The 22,626-nt window shown below is 32.3% G+C and overlaps 1 protein-coding gene and 1 long non-coding RNA gene across 55 annotated transcripts in view; one reads left to right on the forward strand and one right to left on the reverse strand.

The window, feature by feature from the left end:
• LOC141379031 (uncharacterized) overlaps positions 1 to 22,626 on the reverse strand; it is a 58,977-nt gene that overhangs the window by 15,901 nt on the left and 20,450 nt on the right. The window lies entirely within an intron of this gene.
• Positions 1 to 22,626, forward strand: part of rims2b (regulating synaptic membrane exocytosis 2b) — a 254,049-nt gene that overhangs the window by 15,540 nt on the left and 215,883 nt on the right. For 52 of the 54 annotated variants that reach the window (XM_087294683.1, XM_087294651.1, XM_087294695.1 and 49 more), the window contains exons 3-5: positions 5,651 to 5,689; positions 10,127 to 10,213; positions 16,512 to 16,722. In XM_087294683.1, the coding sequence (XP_087150809.1) occupies positions 5,651 to 5,689; positions 10,127 to 10,213; positions 16,512 to 16,722 (337 nt within the window). The remainder of the gene's footprint in view (positions 1 to 5,650; positions 5,690 to 10,126; positions 10,214 to 16,511; positions 16,723 to 22,626) is intronic. The other 2 variants (NM_001443209.1, NM_001443211.1) reach the window with 1 other exon arrangement.

Genomic DNA, 22,626 nt, shown 5'->3' on the forward strand with positions numbered 1-22,626 from the left:
AGAGCAGAATTTTGGAATTATTTTTTAGAATTATAGAAAAACACCTAAACACTCTAACATTCACAAACTACAGCCAATTTACTTTATTCAATTCACCTGTAGTGCATGTCTTTGGGCTGTGGGGGAAAGCGGAGCACCCGGAGGAAACCCACGCCAACATGGGGAGAGCAAACTCCACACAGAATTTCAACTGGTCCAGCTTGGACTCGAACCAGCGACCTTCTTGCTGCTTGCTTACTATTATTATTTTTGTTATTTTTATTTTATGACAGTTCAAAAATATTTATTTAAAATACAAATATAAACAATAATAACAGATGTTTTTTTTTTTTTTTTTTTGGATTTTGGGACATTTATCACTGCTCAACAACTTTTGTTCTTAAAAAAACTTTTATTGACATTCTAAAACAACTTTTCTAGTTGTTAGAACTATTTTCAGTTATTTTCTTTATCTTATTTCTTAAGTGTAGCAAAAATTGATACTAAAAGCCACGACATTTAAAGGGACAGTTCACCCAAAACTGAAAGTTCTCTCATTTACTAACCCTTCACTTCTTCTAAACTGGTTTAACTTCTTTTCTTCTTCTGTTGAACACAAAATGATATAATTTAAAGAAAGCTGAAAACCTGTAACAGTAATTGCATAATAATTTCATACAATGGAAGTCAATGGTTACAGGTTTTCATCTACCTTATTTTGTGTTTAACAGAGGGAAGAAACTCACAACCGTTTGGAATAATGTCAGCGTGAGTAAATAGTGATTAAATTTTAATTTGGGGTCAATTATACCTTAAAGTCCCCATGAACTGGAAGCTGCGACTGTTTTTTTGGGGGGTTTTTTTGTATTGTGACGCAGTTCCTATGAAAAAGGAAAATTAAATGAGAAAGCAGTGGGTGTGGCTTGTTTTTTACCACAAGCTGAATGGATGAAGTAAAGTGGACATTTTATTCAGAAAGATGGGGAAAAGGTTAGTTATTACAATCTAACAGACTTCTGTTTACCATTTCTGTTTGTTGTCAAAACTGACAGTCGAAGGGGCATGGTTAAATATGTTAGCCACACCCAATTCCTAAGATATACATTTATATAATCTGACAATTTAACTGAAAACAAACAAGAGGCCCATTTACAGATTTTAATTAAAGATTTTTTTCTAAAAGACATGCAAAGATTAATTGTTCACCCCCAGAGAAGGCAAAAGTACCCACATCCTTTACTTAAACAGAAGTACAGATATTAATTTTTAAAATTACTCTGGTAAAAGTAGAATAACTGATTACACTTTTGTACCTAAGTAAAAGGAGTACAGTCTCAAAAATGTACAAAGGTAAAAAAGTAAAAAGTCACTGTTTCAACCACAGTCCCAAAGACATGCGGTATAGGTGAATAATAGGTAACTAAATTGGCAGTAGTGTAAGTATGTGTGTGAATGTGAGTCTGTATGGGTGTTTCCCAGTACCGGGTTGCAGTTGGAAGAGTTTCCGCTGTGTAAAGCATGTGCTGGAATAATTGGTGGTTCATTCTGCTGTGGCGACCCCTGATAAACCAAGAACTAAGCTGAAAGATAGTGAGTGACACATGCTATTGATACATTAATATAAACTAACTGACATTTATAATTTTTATGTAAAATGTTTGTAGCCAATTTTATGAAAGTAGCCAAGCAGCATCACACCCTGTAATATAGCCTCACAACATTGCTTAAAAAGTCGGCCCATGCATCATCATCCTGACACAAACTCACAGCATTTGGCATGTAGTTTTGAAACTGTTAGATCAAAAACAACAGCTGCCATTCATGTTGATGCACTCTAAAAATAATTCTGTAGACCTGTCTATGTTTATATATAATCTCTTACATTTTACACTGAATTCTGTTCAAAATATATTATCGTATATAGTCAATAAATTTTTTTTTTTTTTAAATCTATAAAAAACGGAAAAACAGCATAAATTCTGTATTAGGTAATATAAACTTCTTAGAAATAAAGGAATATAAAATTTCAATACATAAAGTTTTTTGTTTGTTTTAGTACTAAATGTACAAATCTTTACAAAAAAAGCACTATTTTACGCAGCATTAGATTGAAAGACCAGAGAAAGCCAGTGCAGTATGATCGGAAGCGAACAAAATAAGCCTTAAGCATTTAAACGGCATATTTTTGACCTTAAATGTTTCTCTCTTGTTTACCCGTGATCTGAACGAGAAAAAAGGTGTCGTACTACCCTGTAAACAGGGCAGCATCAGTCATGTTAAATTCGCCGACTCCCACTTTTTATAAACTAGCCCACGTACGGTGCGCGATAACTTTGAACAGGCCGCGCAGTGCAGCACGCAGACGCGCAATGAGGAAAAATAGATCGACTGCATCAAAACTGCGTTCATATTGCGCAATGACAAGAAAACACTGTCACACTTTACAATAAGGTTCATTAGTTAATGTTAATTAATGCATTTACTAACATGAACAAACAACGAACAATACATTTACTACAGTAATTATTCATGTTAGTGAACGTTAGTTAATGAAAATACAGTAGTTCATTGTTAGTTCATGTTAACTCACGGTGCATTAACTAATGTTAACAAGCACAGACTTAGATGTTATTAATGCATTAGTAAATGTTCAATTATGATTAATAAATGCTGTACATGTGTTGTTCATGATTAGTTCATGTTAGTAAATGCATTAACTAATGAACCTTATTGTAAAGTGTCACCGAAAACACATCAAAAACATGAAATGTAAAGGAGTAGAAAGTACAGATATTTGCATAAAAATGTAATAGGCAAAAGTAAAAATTTGTCCGAAAAATAAGTAACTGAGTAAAGTAATGATACCAGAAAAATCTACTAAAGTACAGTAACAAAGTATTTGGACTTCGTTACTTCCCATCTCTGTTCTGCCCAAAACTAGCAATGTGAGCTAACAAAATCATTTGGTTAGTTTTGATTTCTTGGACACTTTAAGCTGGCATTACTTATACTGATTCCTAAAATTAGTATAACCACACTAGTGCATACACTAAACTGTACATACTGTACTTTAGCTACTGCAGTAATCATGATTGTGTGAGAGATGCTTGAGAGGTGCGCTCACATTGATCTCTGCATCTGAGCTGTTGTGTACTAGGACGGGCGTTAGGCATTTAGAAAGGCCCCTGCTGATTGGCCGATGACAGGTTGTAATCTCTTTACTTATTCTAAGAGGTGCAGTGTTTATCTGGCCAGTCCAAACACTGAGTTTCCATTTCACACCTTCACTGCTCCCAGATTATAAGATGTCAACATATTACAGTCTGGGAATTTTATTGCTTTTATCATTATGCCAGATATAATAATTTCTGTGGTATATGACCTTTTACGAGGTCTCACTCTTGAGTAATTCTGTTGTAATGTCAAGTGAGGTTGTTGTGTAACAGGATTGACACTTATAGTAACACGTGCTTAGTAAGTCTGTAGTACAATTATCCTACTATTTAGACAGATTGCAGTGTGTAGAACAATAGTAAAGATTTTTTTAACATGATTTAGCACCAGTCTGTATTGTTTCTAGATAAATGTACATGTATGAAAAATACCTTAACCTTTGAAAATCTGGACAAGTAATGAACTGATTTCATGACTATTCAGTCAGTCATCAAATATACAAGCCACTAAAGTACTGAAATCCTCATGGAAAAAATACTAACATAATAAATAAATATAACACAAGATGATACAGGAAAAAATATTTGTGCCACCATAAGAAATAAAAACAACTATAATAATAATAATAATAATTATTATTATTATTATTTTTATTATTTAAGAATTAAGAATTTATGAGTTAACAGACAAATTAATCAATAAAGAAATGGATTAATTAACTAAAATATCAAAATATCAGTACAGTACTTTGTGCCTTTTTTAACATTTTTAGAGTGCAATATTTTCAATGTGTTTAATATCAAAAGTTTAATACACTAAAATAAAATACTTAACAATACAATACAAAAATAAATCTGTGCTGGCACAACCTACTCATGGGATTGTTTAATGTTTTTCTTTTGCTTTAAACTGTTAAAAAGTATTCATTTAATGATTCATCTTTTTAATATAACTTTTTAACTATTTAATAACTGATATAATGATATAATAAACACCTTACCCAAGTCTGAAATGTACATAATATAAAATAAAACTAAAATAAGTCAGTTGAATACACAATACTTTCAGTTTCCAGTCCTTCTTTTCCACCGCTGTCTATAATCATCTCTCAGATTGACCTGTGATCTCTTATTAGGCTCTCGAATAATGACGAGACCCCCTGCAGGACTCTTTTTACTATCAAACACCCCATTCTTTTAATGCAGTATTTTTGCTCAATTAAAACTGTTCATGCTTTCTCAAATTAAAGGGTTAGTTCACAAAAATAATAATCATTCACCCTTATATTATTCCAGTCTTGGAGATCTTAGTTCATCAAAATATATCAATAAAGTTTTTTTGCCACCATGGAATAAAAAAATAAAAAATAAAATATATATATATATATATATATATATATATATATATATATATATATATATATATATATATATATATATATATATATATATATATATATATATAGATGGATGCACTGTAAAACGCAACAGTCCACTTTGTCAAATGAAATGAGTGTAGTTAACAAAAAATACTGAAAGTTAATTTTACATATTTGAAAAGAGTTTTGAACTCATTGTTGAAGGTAATGCATTAATACCTCATTACTTCAACTTAAATAGAGTAAGTTTACAGTACTCATATAGATTCATTTTTTTTAAACTCAAATAGTTTGAGGCAATCAGTTACCTCAAACGGTTTAAGTTATCTTAACTTACTGGGTTTTACAGTACTCAGCTGGTTTGAGTTCTCTTTATTTGTCGCGTTTTACTGTGCTCATTGCTTCTTTTACTCAAATGAATTAAGTTCACAATACTCATTAGTTTTTGGACTTTGTTGCAATCAGTTTTAGTTACCTTAACTTTTTGTTTGTTACAGATAGATAGATGTATTTAGAATCACAACACAGATAAGGCAAACTGTTCTGTTTCTGTCATTATGATTTTATCATTTACATGTACAGTTTTTCATGATCAGATTTTTACATTTTTTTGGGGTTTATGTATATGCATGACTGTTGTTTATTTTGAATCATCCACCTATTTATCAGGCTGCCAATGTTGATATATTTGTAAGATGAAGTGTCTACACTTAAAATTAACGAAAAGTTACGAAAGCATCTTCTGTTAAAATTCAGAAAATGTAGCACAGTATCATTTATCTTATAGTCTCTTCTTTTGTCCAAATTCCAGCATACCTCTATGAACAAGAGGAAAATCATCTATTTGATGATTAAACTAGCCAATAAAATTTGCTTTGGTGAAATAACAATTCATTAAGGTTTACACAATCATGCTAAATGACATAAACAGTTTTTACATTATACAAATGATTAAGCTTTCATGTTACCTTGGCAGCTCTTATTTTTCTTTTACTGTTTTTACTATTATTTAAGAATGTATTCATTTTTTTCATGTTTTTAATTTGTTTATGATTTATCATTTGTTGATTTTGTGTCTTGTTCTGCCTCTGTGTTTGTGCTGAACATCACTTATTTTAGGGAAGCTCCTTCAGAAGACACAAAGCCTCATCCAGCTCAGTGAGTACAAAAAAATACTTCCAGCTTTCAATACTTTCAGCTTTCAGTCCTTCTTTTCCACCTCTCTTCTGTCTATCTCTCAGATTGACTTGTGATGACTTATTAGTAATGACGAAACCCCCTGTAGGACCTTTTTTCTTATTAAACATCCCATTCTCTTAGTAAAACTTTTCATGCTTTTTTTCAAATTAAAGGGTTAGTTCACACAAAAAAAAAATGAAAATTCTGTTATTAATTACTCTCCCTCATGTTGTTCCAATCTCCCAAGACCTTTGTTCATTTTCAGAACACAAATTTAGGTATTTTAGATTAAACCTGAGAGCTCCCTCATCCTCCATAGACAGCACCAGACCCAAGATGTCCAAATAAATTTTAATGAAACATTTTATGTGCTTTCAGAGGCCTAATCATGTGAAGCTCCAAGAACACTTTTGTACACCAAGAGAACTGTACAAATGACTTTGTTTGTCATTAGCCCCTTTCACACAGTGATACCGGTAAATATCCGGAAAATTTCCGGAACTACTTTACCGGTATATTCAAAAAAACGCTGTTCACACAGGCGAGGACGTTACGGAATTTTTCCGGAAAAGAGCATTCACACATCCATCGCAAAATGCCAGTAAATTCTGACATCATTAACCAGAAATGACCTCTAAACGGCTGCGCTTGTGTTTGTAAACATTTGACTACATTACAAACTCTTCGGATGGATCAGTAGTGAGTACAACTCTAATGAAAACATAGGGAAACACTTTCGCATGTCGAGATGTTCATGATATGCGTGTGTGCTGGCGCTATGGGCACTTACGGGCACACGCAAAGCTTGAAGGTAAACAAACAACGGATTATAAACATTTTATCGATAATTATTTACACAGCATTAAGAAGGAACATAGAAACATTATCTGACTAACATCTAACAGCTAAAGGTGTCTGGAAAAAATATTCAAAGGCTTTTATTCTCATAAATCGCGCGCACGTGAATGCGTCTGACTGTTCTGATTGGCTAAAGCAGGTGTCTCACGTCAGCCCGTTCTAGACGTAGACGCGCTTATTACGGCAATCTTCCTTCTGCATTCACACAGCGCAGCATTCCGGCAAATTACCGGTAATGTTACAACTTCTCTTTCCGGAAAATAGCCAGAACGAATTTACCGGTATTTTCAAAAAGGGCCTGTTCACACATACAACCTTTCCGGAAAATTGCCGGTAATTTTCCGGAAAGGTCTGTATGTGTGAAAGGGGCTATTGTCTTCTGTATTTACTAAAGCGTAATTCGACACTTGTTGCTCTGCTAACTTGTCAACTTTCTAGTAGATGCACATCTTGTGCTGACGCTGAAGAAACGACATTATTTATGACAGTTTTTTAGCCCACATAAGGGTTCTCGGAGCTTCTGTTGAACCTCTGAAGACACACATATTGTTTTTGGTCACTTCTCTGAACTTAAAATATCTTGTGACCTGTTATCTATGAAGGATGAGGGATTTCGTCTACAATATCTTTATTTGAGTTTCGAAGATTAACATATAAGGCAACTTTATCAAAAGTTTTAAAAATAAAACAATTTGGGTGAAATAATCCTTTAATTTTTGGGTTGTATATGTAACAGGACATTTTGTTGCTGTATTGACCAATATGTGCTCGAAGTTAGTCAGTTCCGCAGAAAATTGTGATTCAAACTCATCTGCTTTTGCTTTGTGTCTTTTCTCCTGTTTGTAGTTTAATTAGAGAGGTCATGAACTGAAAAAAAAAAATTATAATTCAATAATTATTGAATTTATTAAACACATTTGTATATGATTAAATATGGTGACAATTTTAATAAAGTTTCAGAGCATGTCACTGCATTATAATGTGGATTCATTAAGAAACAAGGCTCAGTTCAGCACTGAATTTTTTAGAAAGAGACAGTGACTTTGCAAACAGTTATGCTGCACCACAATAATGTGCGAGTAACTGTTTTTATCACGTCTACTGTTGCTTTGTCTGTTTATACAGATCATTTGATATATAATGACTGACCAGTTATATACTTAACACAGCAGCAGCAGTGTCCATCTATGAAGAATGCGTGCTGTCATACTGTACATGCAGGAGTTTACATTTGTGAACAAAAAGCTGTTCTTTTTAACTAGAATTTGAATTAAAAAGCTAACCAATCAGTGGGCTACAATCTACCACTTCTATTTATACAGTGTTTTTAAACTGTATATAAAGCAGTTCATGGTCCCTTTAAAACAGTTTTTGTCTTATCCTTTTCATAAATAGCTTTCCCTCTATTTAGGAATACAACTAACTAAATTGATAAATTTATTATTAAAAGTTGTAATGTTCTCAAAAGCAGTTTTGGGGTCAGTGAGATTTTTGGATGGTTTTAAATGCCTCTGAAAGGCAGCTTTATTATGATAAAAATATTGTCAGAAACTGTATTCTTTAAATATCATTAGCGCTGTTTTATTAAATATATTTTAAATTGCAGGTTATTTTTATGATGCTAAAGCTGAAACAACATTATTACAAGAGTGTTTAGTGTAACTTGATCATACAAACAGGCTGATTTGATGCTTAATAAATATTTATTATGAGCAATGTTAATAAAAAAGTCTGTAAAATTTATGAGAAAATTCCTAAGTGTTGTTACAGGATTCTTTTTTGGTGAGTGGAAAGTTCAAAAACACCATTTATTTGAAATATATATATATATATATATATATATATATATATATATATATATATATATATATATATATATATATATATATATATATATATATATATATATATATATATATATATATATATATATATATAAATATTTTTTTGTATCATTGTAAACATTATTGCTACAGTATATCTTTACAGTAACTGTGTTTATTAACAATAAACTTTCTGCTGAATATGAATATCAATTTCTTTCAGGGTTTAATAATAATAATAAAAAAAAAAAACTTTTTGATCCCACACTTTTGAAGTGAAAGCAAATTTATTCTTGATGAACCCTTCCAAGGGTGTAGATTTGCTCTTGACGTTGGTGGGAACATACATCCATATAGTGCATGCAAAGAACAGCACATATTCTCTTTCCTGCTTTTTAAAACACAACACTTAATAATACGAATATTAATTAATAAAACACTACAATCTGGCATTGATATTTGATTTAACCCTTTCTGCATGGCTAGGTTACTAAGGGTCGACCGAGCATTATTTTATTTTGAAGGTGATTAAATTATTGGTGGGTACATTTCAGTAATTACTGGATATTGGTGGGGACACATCCTCTCCGTCCATGCCAAATCTACACCCTTGAACCTTTCTATTATTGAGATGTTTTTATTTTTGTTAATTAATTGCGCAGTTACCAATATTATAAAAATATAATCCACCTTTATATTAGAATTGATGTCTGACGTGTTTAAGATAATGTAGGATCAATTAATTACAAATTATGAGCTATTGCTGATATTCTAATAATATATTATAAAGAGACAGACCATCCAAATATTTTAATCTGCCATCATTTATTCATCATTATTCTAAACCTAGTTGCCTTCTTTCTATGGAGAAAATGAAGAAATATAAATAAAACAATTGGTATGGAAACACACGCAGGCACGCACACACACAGTCGAAGCCAGAATTATATTATTAGTTGAAGTCCCCCCTTGATTTTTTTCTTTTTTTAAATATTTCCCAAATTATGTTTAACAGAGCAAGGAAATTTTCACAGCGTGTCTGATAATATTTTTCCTTCTGGAGAAAGTCTTATTTGTTTTATTTTGGGTAGAATAAAAGCAGTTTTAATTTTTTTTAATGAATCATTTTAGGGTCAAAATTATTAGCCCCTTTAAGCAATTTTTTTTATCGATAGTCTACAAAACAAACCATCATTATACAATAACTTGCCTAATTACCCTAACCTGACTATTTAACCTAGTTAAGCCTTTAAATGTCACTTTAAGCTGTATAGAAATGTCTTGAAAAATATCTAGTAAAATACTGTCTACTGTCATCATGGCAAAGATAAAATAAATTAGTTATTAAAAATGAATTTTTAAAACTATTATGTTTAGAAATGTGTTGAAAAAAATCTTCTCTCCGTTAAACAGAAATTGGGTAAAAATTAAAACGGGGGCAGATAATTCTGACTTCAACTGTATGTAAATACTAAGCGGTGGATGACTGCATTAGAACAAGAAATAAAACAATTAAGGATGACTAAATAATGGCAGAATTTTCATATTTGGGTGAAAAATACCTTTAAATACAAACTGAAACATGTAGGAGGCACATTCAGTGACTAAAATATGCAATAACAGCATCATTCAACAAAATGTTTTGAGTTTTTTTTGGTGTAGTCCGACCAAATCTGAAGCTAGAAAACCCCCCCGCAGTTTTTGCCACTTGATGTTGCTATGCTTGTCTAAACAGGTGGAACCCTTTCAGTGGCATCACTGAGCTGGTTAGTAATGTTCTTCAGCCCCAGTCAAAGTCCCCCAGTGAGGAGGAGCCGAAGCCGTAAGTACAGTGGAGGGCCTTCATACTGACAAACCTAGATAGTTTGATCCCTGTGGGCCAAGCACAACTGCTGAGCTTTAGTGATTTGACCTCCATATTATCAAATCCAACCTTCTGTCCTGATTCATCCTACTGTGACCCAGTCTGTTGTCATATTTCCACTATTTTGCCTACATTTCAGCCTACATATAAAATTGTGAAACACAACTTGTGTTGCTCTGGGTACGTTCTGTTGCACATTTTAGATTACAAATACACTAAAGGGTGCTGTTTGCATTTTTGTGAATCTGAAGTACGTTACTTAGGGTATATTTTGTTGTACATTTCAGATACATGTCCTTCTTGTTAACATTGCACATACATGTCTGTCTGTCTGTCTGTCTGTCTGTCTGTCTGCATACAAATCACCAATAGAACAAATTTGATTACAAATTATAGACATCGTTAAACTGTTTTGTGGTGTTTATTTGGTGTTTTTTAAAGAACTATGTGAAAATGATACTTGATTTATTGAAATAATGTCCCTATAAATATAATTTTTTTGTAAAAAGGAACAAAAGTTGTTGGCTTCATATTGCACTGAAGTGTTCATTTTGCCTAGAAACTGCAGTCAAATGAATGTTGAAGTCGTTTTTGTAGTTTCACATATGTGAAAGCACATATATTGTAATTGAGACTGTGAACCTGTATCTCACATAATTGTGAGCTTTAATGTAATTTGCCACTCTGAGTAAATGTTTTTCAAATAATATAATAGAAATGCCTTAATCAATCGATCAATCAATCAATCAATCAATCAATCAATCAATCAATCAATCAATGAACAAACTAATCAATCAATCAATTAATTAATCAACTGTATTTCTTGCTTAGGACAGGTTTGGTTGTATGGGCAGGTTTGAGAGTGGGCTAAGAGGCAAGTGATGGAGCAACAGTGCCACTATAATGTAATTACAGAAATTACAGATGTAATCACATGCAGGAATTTTTACCCAAATACGTTTTAAATTTTTTTTTTTTGTTTTTTATATATGCCAAAATTATTAGGATATTTTTTTCCTAAATATTGGTTAGTTCGCACTTTATCTAGACAAATTTAAATTGGCTTTTTTCAGTACTTTGTATGGAGCCCTCAGATTATAGATTGTTTTTTTTTTTAAGTTGTATGTCTGCCAGATATTCTCCTATACAACAAACTGGTAAGCTTTGAATCAATAGGAAGCTTATTAATCAGATGATGTCTAAGTATAAATAATAAAATGACACTTATGACTGGTTTTGTAGTTCAGGGTCACATACGAGTACAAGGTAAAATATGTACACTATGTACACAGTAAGTAATTACTGTAACTATGTGCATTGTACTAAATAATTCATTTAAATTTAAACACATAGCACAATTTCCAAAAAACAAAATAATAAAGGCCAACTAATAACAAATATAAGAAAACAGATGTCAATGAACAGAATTTCAAAGAACATAATATAAACTCAGAAAACAGCATTAAATTAATTTACAAATTCAATAATAAATCTACTGTTATGAAGTTATTTTGTTATTTTATATATATATATATATATATATATATATATATATATATATATATATATATATATATATATATATATATAGATAGATAGATAGATAGATAGATAGATAGATAGATAGATAGATAGATAGATAGATAGATAGATGATAGATAGATAGATAGATAGATAGATAGATAGATAGATAGATAGATAGATGATAGATAGATAGATAGATAGATAGATAGATAGATAGATAGATGATAGATAGATAGATAGATAGATAGATAGATAGATAGATAGATAGATAGATAGATAGATAGATAGATAGATAGATAGATAGATAGATAGATAGATAGATAGATAGATAGATAGATAAAGTGAGAATTATTAGCCCCCCTTTGGATTTTTTTCTTTTTTAAATATTTCCCAAATGATGTGTAACAGAGCAAAGAAATTTTCACAGTATGTCTGATAACATTTTTTCTTCTGAAGAAAGTCTTATTATTAAATTTACATTTAAAAAAAAAAAACATTTTAAGGACAAAATTATTAGCCCCTTTAGGCTACAAAACAAACCATCGCTATACAATAACTTGCCTAATTACCCTAACCTGCCTAGTTAACCTAATTAACCTAGTTAAGCCTTTAAATTTCACTTTAAGTTGTATAGAAGTGTCTTGAAAAATATCTAGTAAAATATTATTTACTGTCATCATGGCAAAGATAAAAAATCAGTTATTAGAAATGAGTTAAAACTATTATGTTTAGAAATGTGTTGAAAAAATCTCTCTGTTAAATAGAAAACAGGGAAAAACAGGGGGGCCAATAATTCAGGGGGCTAATAATTCTGACTTTAACTGTATATATTTATTAGACATATGCTATATATAACAAATTTTCAGGTCAATATAGGGTATATGCAGAGTTAATGTTTCTTCCCTTAACGTTATACTTCCGATGAATGGTTAATGTGACTTTTTCAATTTTATACAGTACTTTTTACAGCATCGATGTTGTAATGTGATTAAAATATAATCAGTTGAATAGACTTCAGCGTACATTTAGTTGAAGTGTAAAACGAGATGAAAAGCCGTTTACTCGCACAACCCGTCAGGATGAGCAGGGCAGCGCAGAAAAGGCATTGGAAATACTGGAGTGAAAAAATGTAAATACTTTAAAGACACGGTACGAATATTTTTTTTATTTAATGCAGTGCTTCTTGTACATTCTGAGACCCACTACTTTATAATGTATATCATTTAGGCAGTAAAGATCATTGATTTTTATAGAAAACAGACCTTAAACGTGCCAATTTTTTAATGGCATACAGTTTACCGGAAGTGGTTGACCCAGGTTACTGACAAATTAATAGTCCCTTTGTATGATTCTGAATATACCCAATTAGTAGCCCTCTTAAGCAAAATCTTTTTAAAATTATCTACAGAACAAGCAATGTTTAACTGTCTAATTAATAAAATTAACCTAGTTGAGTCTTTAAATGGCACTTTATGTTGCACTAACTAACTGAATAGTTATTGAAATTAGTTCATAAATCTAGTATGTTTAGAAATATTTAACTTTACGTTAAACTCAATTTTGGGAAAAATATACAGGAGGGCTAATAATTCAGGAGGGCAAAATTTTTTTTTTATCAATCTAGCAAAACTGTATGTCATCACAACATAGTTGTCCAAGACAATAGCTTTATTATTGATTTTCTAAATATCATGATCTGTGTAGTGCATGTACAGTAAAATCTGTCCCTGTCACATACTTCACTTCACTGTGCGCCTCAAAAACTGCCCTCAGGATCAATAAACATATGATGAGTAAGTGTTTTCTCGGGATAGATTATTGATTAAGTCTGTCTGCATTAGCTTCGGATCTTGTCACAGTCTCTCATTACAGTATTAGACACATCCTATCAGTGGTTACTGTCTCGTTTCAATATAGTTTGATTGATGAATGTAGAATAGGAATTAACCCAGAGTGTCAAGCCTGTTATATTAATGCAATTACAAGTGAATAAGGAACTTAATAAGAGTCATGTTTACATCCCATATGCTCTGTTAAACAGCCACAACACTCATGATTTTGGTTTTATACGCTACTTTAAATGCTCTATGAGTCTTTTGTATTTTTTTTATTAGTATGGATATAAGTGTGGTAAAAAAAATGGTTGAGGTTGTTTAATTTATTTTTGAAAACCCAATAAGTTTTGAGTTTTCAGGTGGTCAAAACACTCCTGTTGTCTAAAAGAAAAGCTTGAATGCATACAAATAAGTATTTGTACAAATGGTGTTGTGCAAGTGCCCTGTTAGTGTTATTTATATACTGCAACTTGATTCTAACTAAAATTTTAGTTCATTGTTATGTGTTTGCCATTTTTATTAATAATTCATTTGAATTAGGGCTGCACGACTTAGGAAAAAACTGACATGGCATAATTTTCATTCACTGCATTATATTTTGCGATATGAGTGCAATTTCAGCTGATGACTTGAATAGCTTGTAAAGAATTCATAATTTAGATAGGGATGATTCTTTAGGGGAATATAAGAATAAGATGTCATTTAAAAAATGACAGGCAAAGTTTAAGTCTGGGCGATTTGGCCTAAAATCAAAATGACGATTTTAACTCTATTGCGATTAATGAGCGATTCTTTTATTTATTTATTTATTTATTTATTTTTTGCCCTCTCTATGCCGTCCACACTTGTCAACGCTACCAAGCTGACCAATCAAATAGCTTGCGATATGCATCGTCGTGATGTGCAAGTAAATTATTTGAGAGGTCAGTGTCAGCCTCAGTCATGGCAAGGGGTATGCGACCATGGCTGTGCCAGACCATACACTGTGTTCGACGCAGAAGTGTAAACAGAGTGAGGTTACATGACTCCACACGTGGTATGGAAAGGAATTGAAAAAAAAAATGACTTGGAAATTTTTTTTAATCGATTTTAGGTTCTGAATGTCGATTTAGATTACTTTTCGATTAATCACCCAGCCCTACAAAAGATGCAAATAAACAATTTATGATTTTCTGGGGTCAAACAGTGTTCAGAAGCAGAAATTAAATAATCACTGTATAATAATAATAATAATAATAATAATAATAACACTGTATCGTTTTAATGGAGTCAGTAATTTAATTGAGCAAGCAACTTTCACTATGTTGTTAACTGTAATGTCTGGTCAACTATAATCCAGACTACATTGCAGATCCCTGCGATGTGACTGCAGACCCACACATTGCGATATCAATGCTGAAATGATATATTGTGCAGCCCTAAATTAAATGGTTTAAAAAAAAAAATGTAAGCAATGAAAAAAATGCTAGCTTCAACATAGTTCCTTCATGTTGTCCCAACACAAATTGATGAAGTTAACTTAATTGTTTTAAAAAATTAAGTTGATTGAATGTAAAACAACTAAGTTGTCCCGTTGAAAAAAAATCTAAAAAATTGTGTAGATTCAGCTTATTATAATTAAGTAGTTTAAACAAACAGCAAATATCAACATCACTGAGTTTAATCGCTAAAAATTAATCTTATTAAACTTTAATATTTTAATTTTATCCAAACATGCCATCATCTGACATTACATACATATACCCTAAACAAACATAAAACAGCAAACAGTTTAGCAAGCCTCTAAACGTCATTAGATTTTTTTTCCCTTAAATGAGCATTTTTTTCAGCCTCTCGTGTTTATGTCTGGTTATTTAAATAATCTATTCTTTGCCATGAAAGTTAAAATACTGAACTTATACACAGGAGCATGTACGATATGCTGAAGATGATGGTATTAAATTGTTTCCTATTCCTTATTCATTTTGCATTTGTGTTAGATCTTCAATTTAATAATTGAAGAAAAAAAAGAAAATAAATAAATTTAAAAAAGGATTGAAAGGAAATCAAAATATACTAATTCTTATCTTGTTACAATTTGATACATAAATAAATGTACATTCTCAGTCAGAAGCATTACTTTGTTCAGTCCTTTCCTTTAAATGCCAAATGTTTTGTTTATTCATATAGCATGTCTTACATACCTTTCATAGGTTTTATTAACTAATGTTTAATACACTCAATAAAAAAAAGTTTTTTGGTGCTTGTTTAAGTTACTTATTTAAATTGAGTTGAATCGACACAATTCTTGAGGCTTTATTGAGACAACTTGTTATATGTTCAGTCCACTTAAATTTGTAATAACGTTTAATTTAACTTAATTGTAAACATGAAATAATTCTGTGGAAGCCAGCATTTCTTACAGCGTAATTAAATAATTTTTTCTTTTCTCTAATGATATATACAAAATATTAAATAATTAAATGTATTAAATAAATAATCTCTTAAAAGGTACTAAAAATATTGACCTTAAAATTGTAAATAAACTAATAAATAAATGAATAAAAACAGTTTTTATTACAGCCAAAGTAAAATAAATAAGTGAAAAAGCTATAAAATAAGAAATGAAAAATAAAATTCGATTTTAGTTTTTTTTTTTTTAGGTTGTTAAATCAGCAAGGAGTTTCAATACAAATGCATTATAGCAAAAGTATTAGTCCTCCTAAGAAAATAGTGTGTATGTGTATATGTATATACATATACACACTATTTTCTTAGGAGGGCTAATACTTTTGCTATAATGCATTTGTATTGAAACTCCTTGCTGATTTAACAACCTAAAAAAAAAAAAAAAACTAAAATCTTCACATGACTCTCTATCATATAATACACTAAATGTCCCTCTTTGTTCTCCACAGGAAGTTGCACCAGCAATTTAAGATGTACAAGGACCAGGTGAAGAAGATCGGTGATGAGGCTCCGAAGAACCCAGAGCAGAAGGGAGATTCGCCCACATGTGGAATCTGCCACAAAACCAAGTTTGCCGATGGCTGCGGCCACGTCTGTTCTTATTGCCAAACTAAGTTCTGCGCTCGCTGTGGAGGACGAGTCTCCCTCCGCTCCAACAAAGTACGTCTCTCTCTCGCTCTCTCTTCTATGTGGCCCTGTGGCTGTTTATCTTATGCTAAATTTGTATGCTCAATTTCATGTTTTGCTTCTGGTGTTGGTGGATTTTGATTAAACAGGGGGTTAACCACTTTATGCCACAAGAGGGTGCTGAAATGTAAAACAAAAAAAAAAATGAATAAAGCACCAAATAGTGGAATATTGTTATATCGTTCACTAATTTCTGTTGTGTTTGTGGTACAATGGCTCTTTTCAGAATCTATGTAATAATTTGAAATAATTGCACAGCCAGTCAAACGTTTGATATAATAATAGTGATTTTATTCTTGTTTATGCAAACATATGCTAATTTTTTGATCAATGTGATTACAATTTAAAAATACTTTTTTTCTATTGTAATGTACTTAAAAGTATACATTCCTTTGAAGTCAAAGCTGAATTTTTGTGAGTGTCATGAATATGCGGATTTGCATTTTGAAAAAAACATTTTGATAACGTAATCACATATTTTTGTAGAGTACTATTAACATTTTTGGGGTAAGTATGCTATCAGTCCACGATATTTCCATTATCAATAGTGTTTATCAGTTGAATTTTATTCAATCATTGATTCATTCATTTTCCTTCGGCTTAGTCCTTGGCCTAGTTATCCAGCTTATGTTTTACAGTGGATGCCCTTCCAGCTGCAACCAAGTACTGAGATAACTGAATTTATTCAATCATACATTTTCTTTCCGGCTTAGTCCCTTTTTTAATCAGGGGTCACCACAGTGGAATGGACAGACAACTTATCCAGCATATATTTTACGCAGCGGACGCCCTTCCAGCTGCAACCCATCACTGGGAAACACCCATACACTTTTATTCACGCACATACATTACAGACAATTTAGCTTACCCAATGCACCTGTACCACATATTTTAGGACTTGTGGGGGGAAACCAGAGCACCCGGAGGACCCAGCCAAGGCTCGAACCAGTTTGCATGTTCTTCAATGGGTTTCCTCTAGGTGCTCTGGTTTCCCCCACAAATCCAAAGACATGTGGTACAGGTGAACTGGATAAGCTAAATTGTCCGTAGTGTATGCGTGTAAAGGAGTTTGTATGGATGTTTCCCAGTACTGGGTTGCAGCTGGAAGGGCATTCGCTGTGTAAAACATATGCTGGATGTCTTGCAACCCCCTGATGAAAAAAGGGACTAAGCCGAAGGAAAATGAATTAATATATCAGGATATCAGTATATCAGGACTTATGAAGGATCATGAAGTTAGCAAATTTTTTAAGTAGAAATTATAGAAAGAAGTTCAACATTCATGCATTACATACTGTAGCTGCAAGTTGGTAGAATAGCTTAAGGCAGGAGCACTAACTTTATTTCTATTTATTTATTTGAAAGATTTACAAATACAGACACAGGCTGTTTCATGTTGTTTCCACTAGTGGGCGATGTATCACATTGTATTCCATGCAGTGATTTAGCTCTAAATCTGTATTTCTTTTGCAATACTTATATTTAATTTTTGGTCTTGCAACAGTTTAGTCGTAAAGCATGTTTTTAAATAATAAAGCTACTAAAAGGGCATTTTTAAAGTCATGCCACAGAAAAACCAACAGAGCCATTTTTAGCATCTGTAAAGAGACTTCTGATAATATAAACAACACTTTTCCACTAAAAGGAATCTTTTGTGTTATGAAAAGGTTCCATGGATGTTAAAAGTTCTTCATGAAAACTGCCAATAAGTGCAATCAGTGAACCTTTGGAGTTTAAAGTTGAACACATGAATTAATATTATTATTAGATTCTTAACATTTCTCTCCGTTCCCCACTGTGCTTTTCTTTGTCCTTTATGTTTCACATGTTTTATCACACATCACATCAGCTGCTTGCATAAATTTACAGCAGGGGGACAAAATGTTCAGCAGCTCTGCATTTTCTCAGTGTTTATTTTCTCTCTGTGGTTTAAAAATGTTTTCAAATTCTCAAAAGAGCCTTTATTATGGACCATTAAAACTGTAAAAAAAAAAAAAAGTTAATTACAAAGATAATCGGATGTATCCAAAAATAATACATTTAATTATCACATAATGCTGGCAATATTTGCTTCCCATTAGACTAAAAGAAAATTAACATAGTTTAGGACAATATATATATATTTATAATACCAGTCACGAGTTTGAGATGGGTATATTTTTTCTATTTAGCATGTAAAAGAAATATTTCATGTTCCAAAATAATGTATTAAAAATACATAGAAAAACTGTAAGATGTGAAATTTATATTTTATAACTATAACTAATATGAAGTAACATATAATGTTTTCTAGATGAATATACAGTTTGTTTAAAAGTATAATTTATTCCCTTCAGTGCCATATAAGTCTTCAGAAATGTTGATTTGATGATCAGTAAACAATTAATTTATCAGCTGTTTAGAGCAATGCTTTAAGGAAATAGTGACTTTTTTAAAACCAATATTTAATGAATTTCAAATAAAATTTATTTGAAATGTGAATCTTGTTACAACTTAAATATATTTAATGTCACTTTTGATCATTTTAATGTGTGCTTGCTTAATAAAAGCGTCCCCAGACCTTTAAAATGTAGTTGTTTATATTTGCATTCTAAGACTATTTTCATATTTATACACATTATTGTGACAAAATTAATTAAAACATACATACATAAATACGTTTTATTTATAAAAAACATAATAGTTTTAATGAATTAATTTCTAAGAACTGATATCCGTTATCTTTTCCATGATGACAGTACATAATATTTTGCTAAATGTTTTTCAATGTATTTAGCTTAAAGTGCAATTTAAAGGCTTAACTAGGTTAATAAGGTTAACTAGGCAAGTTAGGGTAATTAGGCAAGTCATTGTATAACAATGGTTTGTTCTACAGGCAATCCAAAAAAAAAATAAAATAGCTTAAGTGTTCTAACAATTTTGATCTGAATATGGTTAAAAAAACAGCTTCATTTCTAACAGAAAAAAAAACAAACAAGACTTATTCCATAGAAAGAAAAAAAAATTGTTGCAAATTTATTAAAAATAAAAAACCTGAAAAATCACACGTACACAAGTATTCACAGCCTTTGCCGTGAAGCTCTAAATTGAGCTCAGGTACATTTTGGCTGTTTCTCAATTCCAAGAACGCAGAGAACAGACTTGTTTTCTTGTGGAGAACGGTCTTGCCAGGTGTCCTCGGAAGAACGAACTCAGGAGACCGCGAGGGCAGAGAATGCGTCCTTTGAGAATTGAGATGCTGCGTTCTTCCTGATGGTCATGTGACCTTCACGTCTTTTAAATGGTAAATTATTTAAACATTACAGCCTTCATACAACGATTTATTGTTTTTCCCTTTTCAAAATATATACTTTGCATAAAAACATTATAAATCTATGTTGCACAATATGAATAAAACAGATTTTAATACGAATTTCAGCAAACAAACAACCCTTAATGTGTTTATTCCTTTATTAAGATGTCCATGGTAATGTTTATTTTCACCGTTTCATTTAGGGAAACTCCTGAGGTAAATAAGTAATATCTCTGAACTTTAATAATAAACCTATATTAAATGCTGCGCTTCCCACCTCCAGTTGCAATGACTTCTGGGACTTCCTGAGTGAGTTCGGTGCTCAAGTCTGCATCGGTGCGTCCTCGATATCAAGATCACATCCGGGAAGTTTCACGCGTCCTCCGTTCTTGTGGTCTTGAGTATTGGAACTGAACTTGGGCAGCTGATGATGACGTTGCACGAGGACACAAGACCGCTGAAGAACGCATATTGAGAAACAGCCTTTGTTTCCACGGATTATTCTTGAGATGTTTCAGCAGCTTAACTAAAGTTCACCTGTGGTAAATTCAGTTGATTGGACGAGTTGATTAAATGATCAATAACCCGATGGTCACTCTGTCTGAGCTCCAGCGTTCTTCTGTGGAGAGAGGAGAATCTTACAGAAGGACAACTGTCTGTGCATCAATCCACCAATCAGGCCTGTATGGTAAATTGGCCAGACAGAAGTTACTCCCCACCAGGAATTTGCCAAAAGGCATCTGAAGGACACTCAGACCATAAGAAACAAAATTCTCTGGTCTGATGAGACTAAAATTTAACTCTTTGGAGTGAATACCAGGCATTACATTTGGAAAAAACCAGGCACCGCTCCTCACCAGGCTAATACCATCCCTACAGTGACGCATGGTGGTGGACATCATGCTGTGGGGATGTTTTTCAGCAGCAGGAACTGAAAGACTAGTCAGGATAGAGGGAAAGATGAATGCAGCAATGCACAGAGACATCCTGAATGAAAACCTGCTTTAGAGTGCTCTTGACCTCAGACTGGGGTGACGGTTTATCTTCCAGCAGGACAATGACCCAAAGCACAGCGCCAAAATATCAATGAAGTGGCTTTACAACAACTTAGTGAATGTTCTTCAGTGGCCCAGCCAGAGCCCAGACCTAAATCATATTGAACATCTCTGGAGAGATCTGAAAATGGCTGTACACCGTCACTTCCCATCCAACCTGATGGAGCTTAAGAGGTATTGCAAAGAGGAATGGGCAAAAAATCCCAAAGACAGGCGTGCCAAGCTTGTGGCATCATATTCAAAAAAAGCTTGAGGCTGTAATTGCTGCCAAAGGTGCATCATCAAAGTATTGAGCAAAGGCTGTGAATACTTATGTACATGTGATTTTTCAGGTTTAAAAAAAAAAAAAAAAAAAAAAAAAAACTTGCAACAATTTCAATTAATCTTTTTTTAAATTGTCATTATGGGGTTTTATGTGTAAAATCTGTGGAAATAAATGCATTTAATTCATTTTGAAATAAGGCTGTAACATAAAGAATTGTGGAAAGAGTGAAGCACTATGAATACCTCCCGGTTGGACTGTATATTTGTTTATTTAAAAAAGAAAAAAAAAACCGGTGTGAACTTTCCACTAAAGTAAGTGACTGAATATTGGAAAGCTATCCATTATATCACGACTCTGGCATAATTCCAAGTGATCTTCTAGAAACAAGCACAGCTGTATTCAACGATGCCCCTGTTGTGATAATAGCTCCTGAACTTTGTTCATCTATATAGATGCACAAATAACCTCTTCTGCTTTACCCAGACAGTTGCTTTCGGTGTACAGAGATTATTTACATCCTAATTTGTCTGCCGCCTGTGTATTCCGCCCTCTGAGGAGTCAAAGAATGTGGAAAATTACTTTACTGATGGTCAATTGTTAATCAGTGACTAATTCACTATTCACAGCTCATGAAAGATGAATGGTGTGCATAATGCATAGTGTTTAGCGAGGGAGCAGCAGTAGGAAGATCTTTACATGTTTCTGATGAGATAACACTGTGATAAACTGCTCCTGTATGTTGTTAGCACTGCTCAGCTTGAGTTCTTAGTGGTGGGGGCAAAAGTCTGAATTACAGTAAATGAAGTGTGCATTTTTTTTTTGACTTGTAACATCTTAAAGGGCTCTTTTGGATATTTTTTTTCTATGGTGTAATGCAGCTGTTTAAGTATGTAAGATGTCTGCAAAGTTTTAATCATCATAATGCACAATACATGGATATTGTTATCCAAAAGAAAGATCTGATCGTGAACGAACTGAAATGAGTTGTAATTACATTCTAACTCCCATGCACGAACTTATGATGGTTTGTGCTGTCCACAAACAGTGACTATTTTAACCCTCAAACACTGTAATATAATAATAATTATAGCGGAGATCTGAAAGAGTTTGATTTTTGTTGTTGAGGTCGAGATGATATCTAATCTAAAAAGCAAACATTTACATGTACTGACTTAAATTGGTACAGTAGTTTTATAATTTGCGAGGGCATAGTGTTCAAATAGGATGAATCTGTTCTGCTTATACAAGTGCTGAAGTCGTCTCTG

The sequence above is a fragment of the Danio rerio genome, chromosome 19, assembly GCF_052040795.2.
Source record: "Danio rerio strain M-AB ecotype USA chromosome 19, GRCz13ab, whole genome shotgun sequence".
Taxonomy (NCBI): domain Eukaryota; kingdom Metazoa; phylum Chordata; class Actinopteri; order Cypriniformes; family Danionidae; genus Danio; species Danio rerio.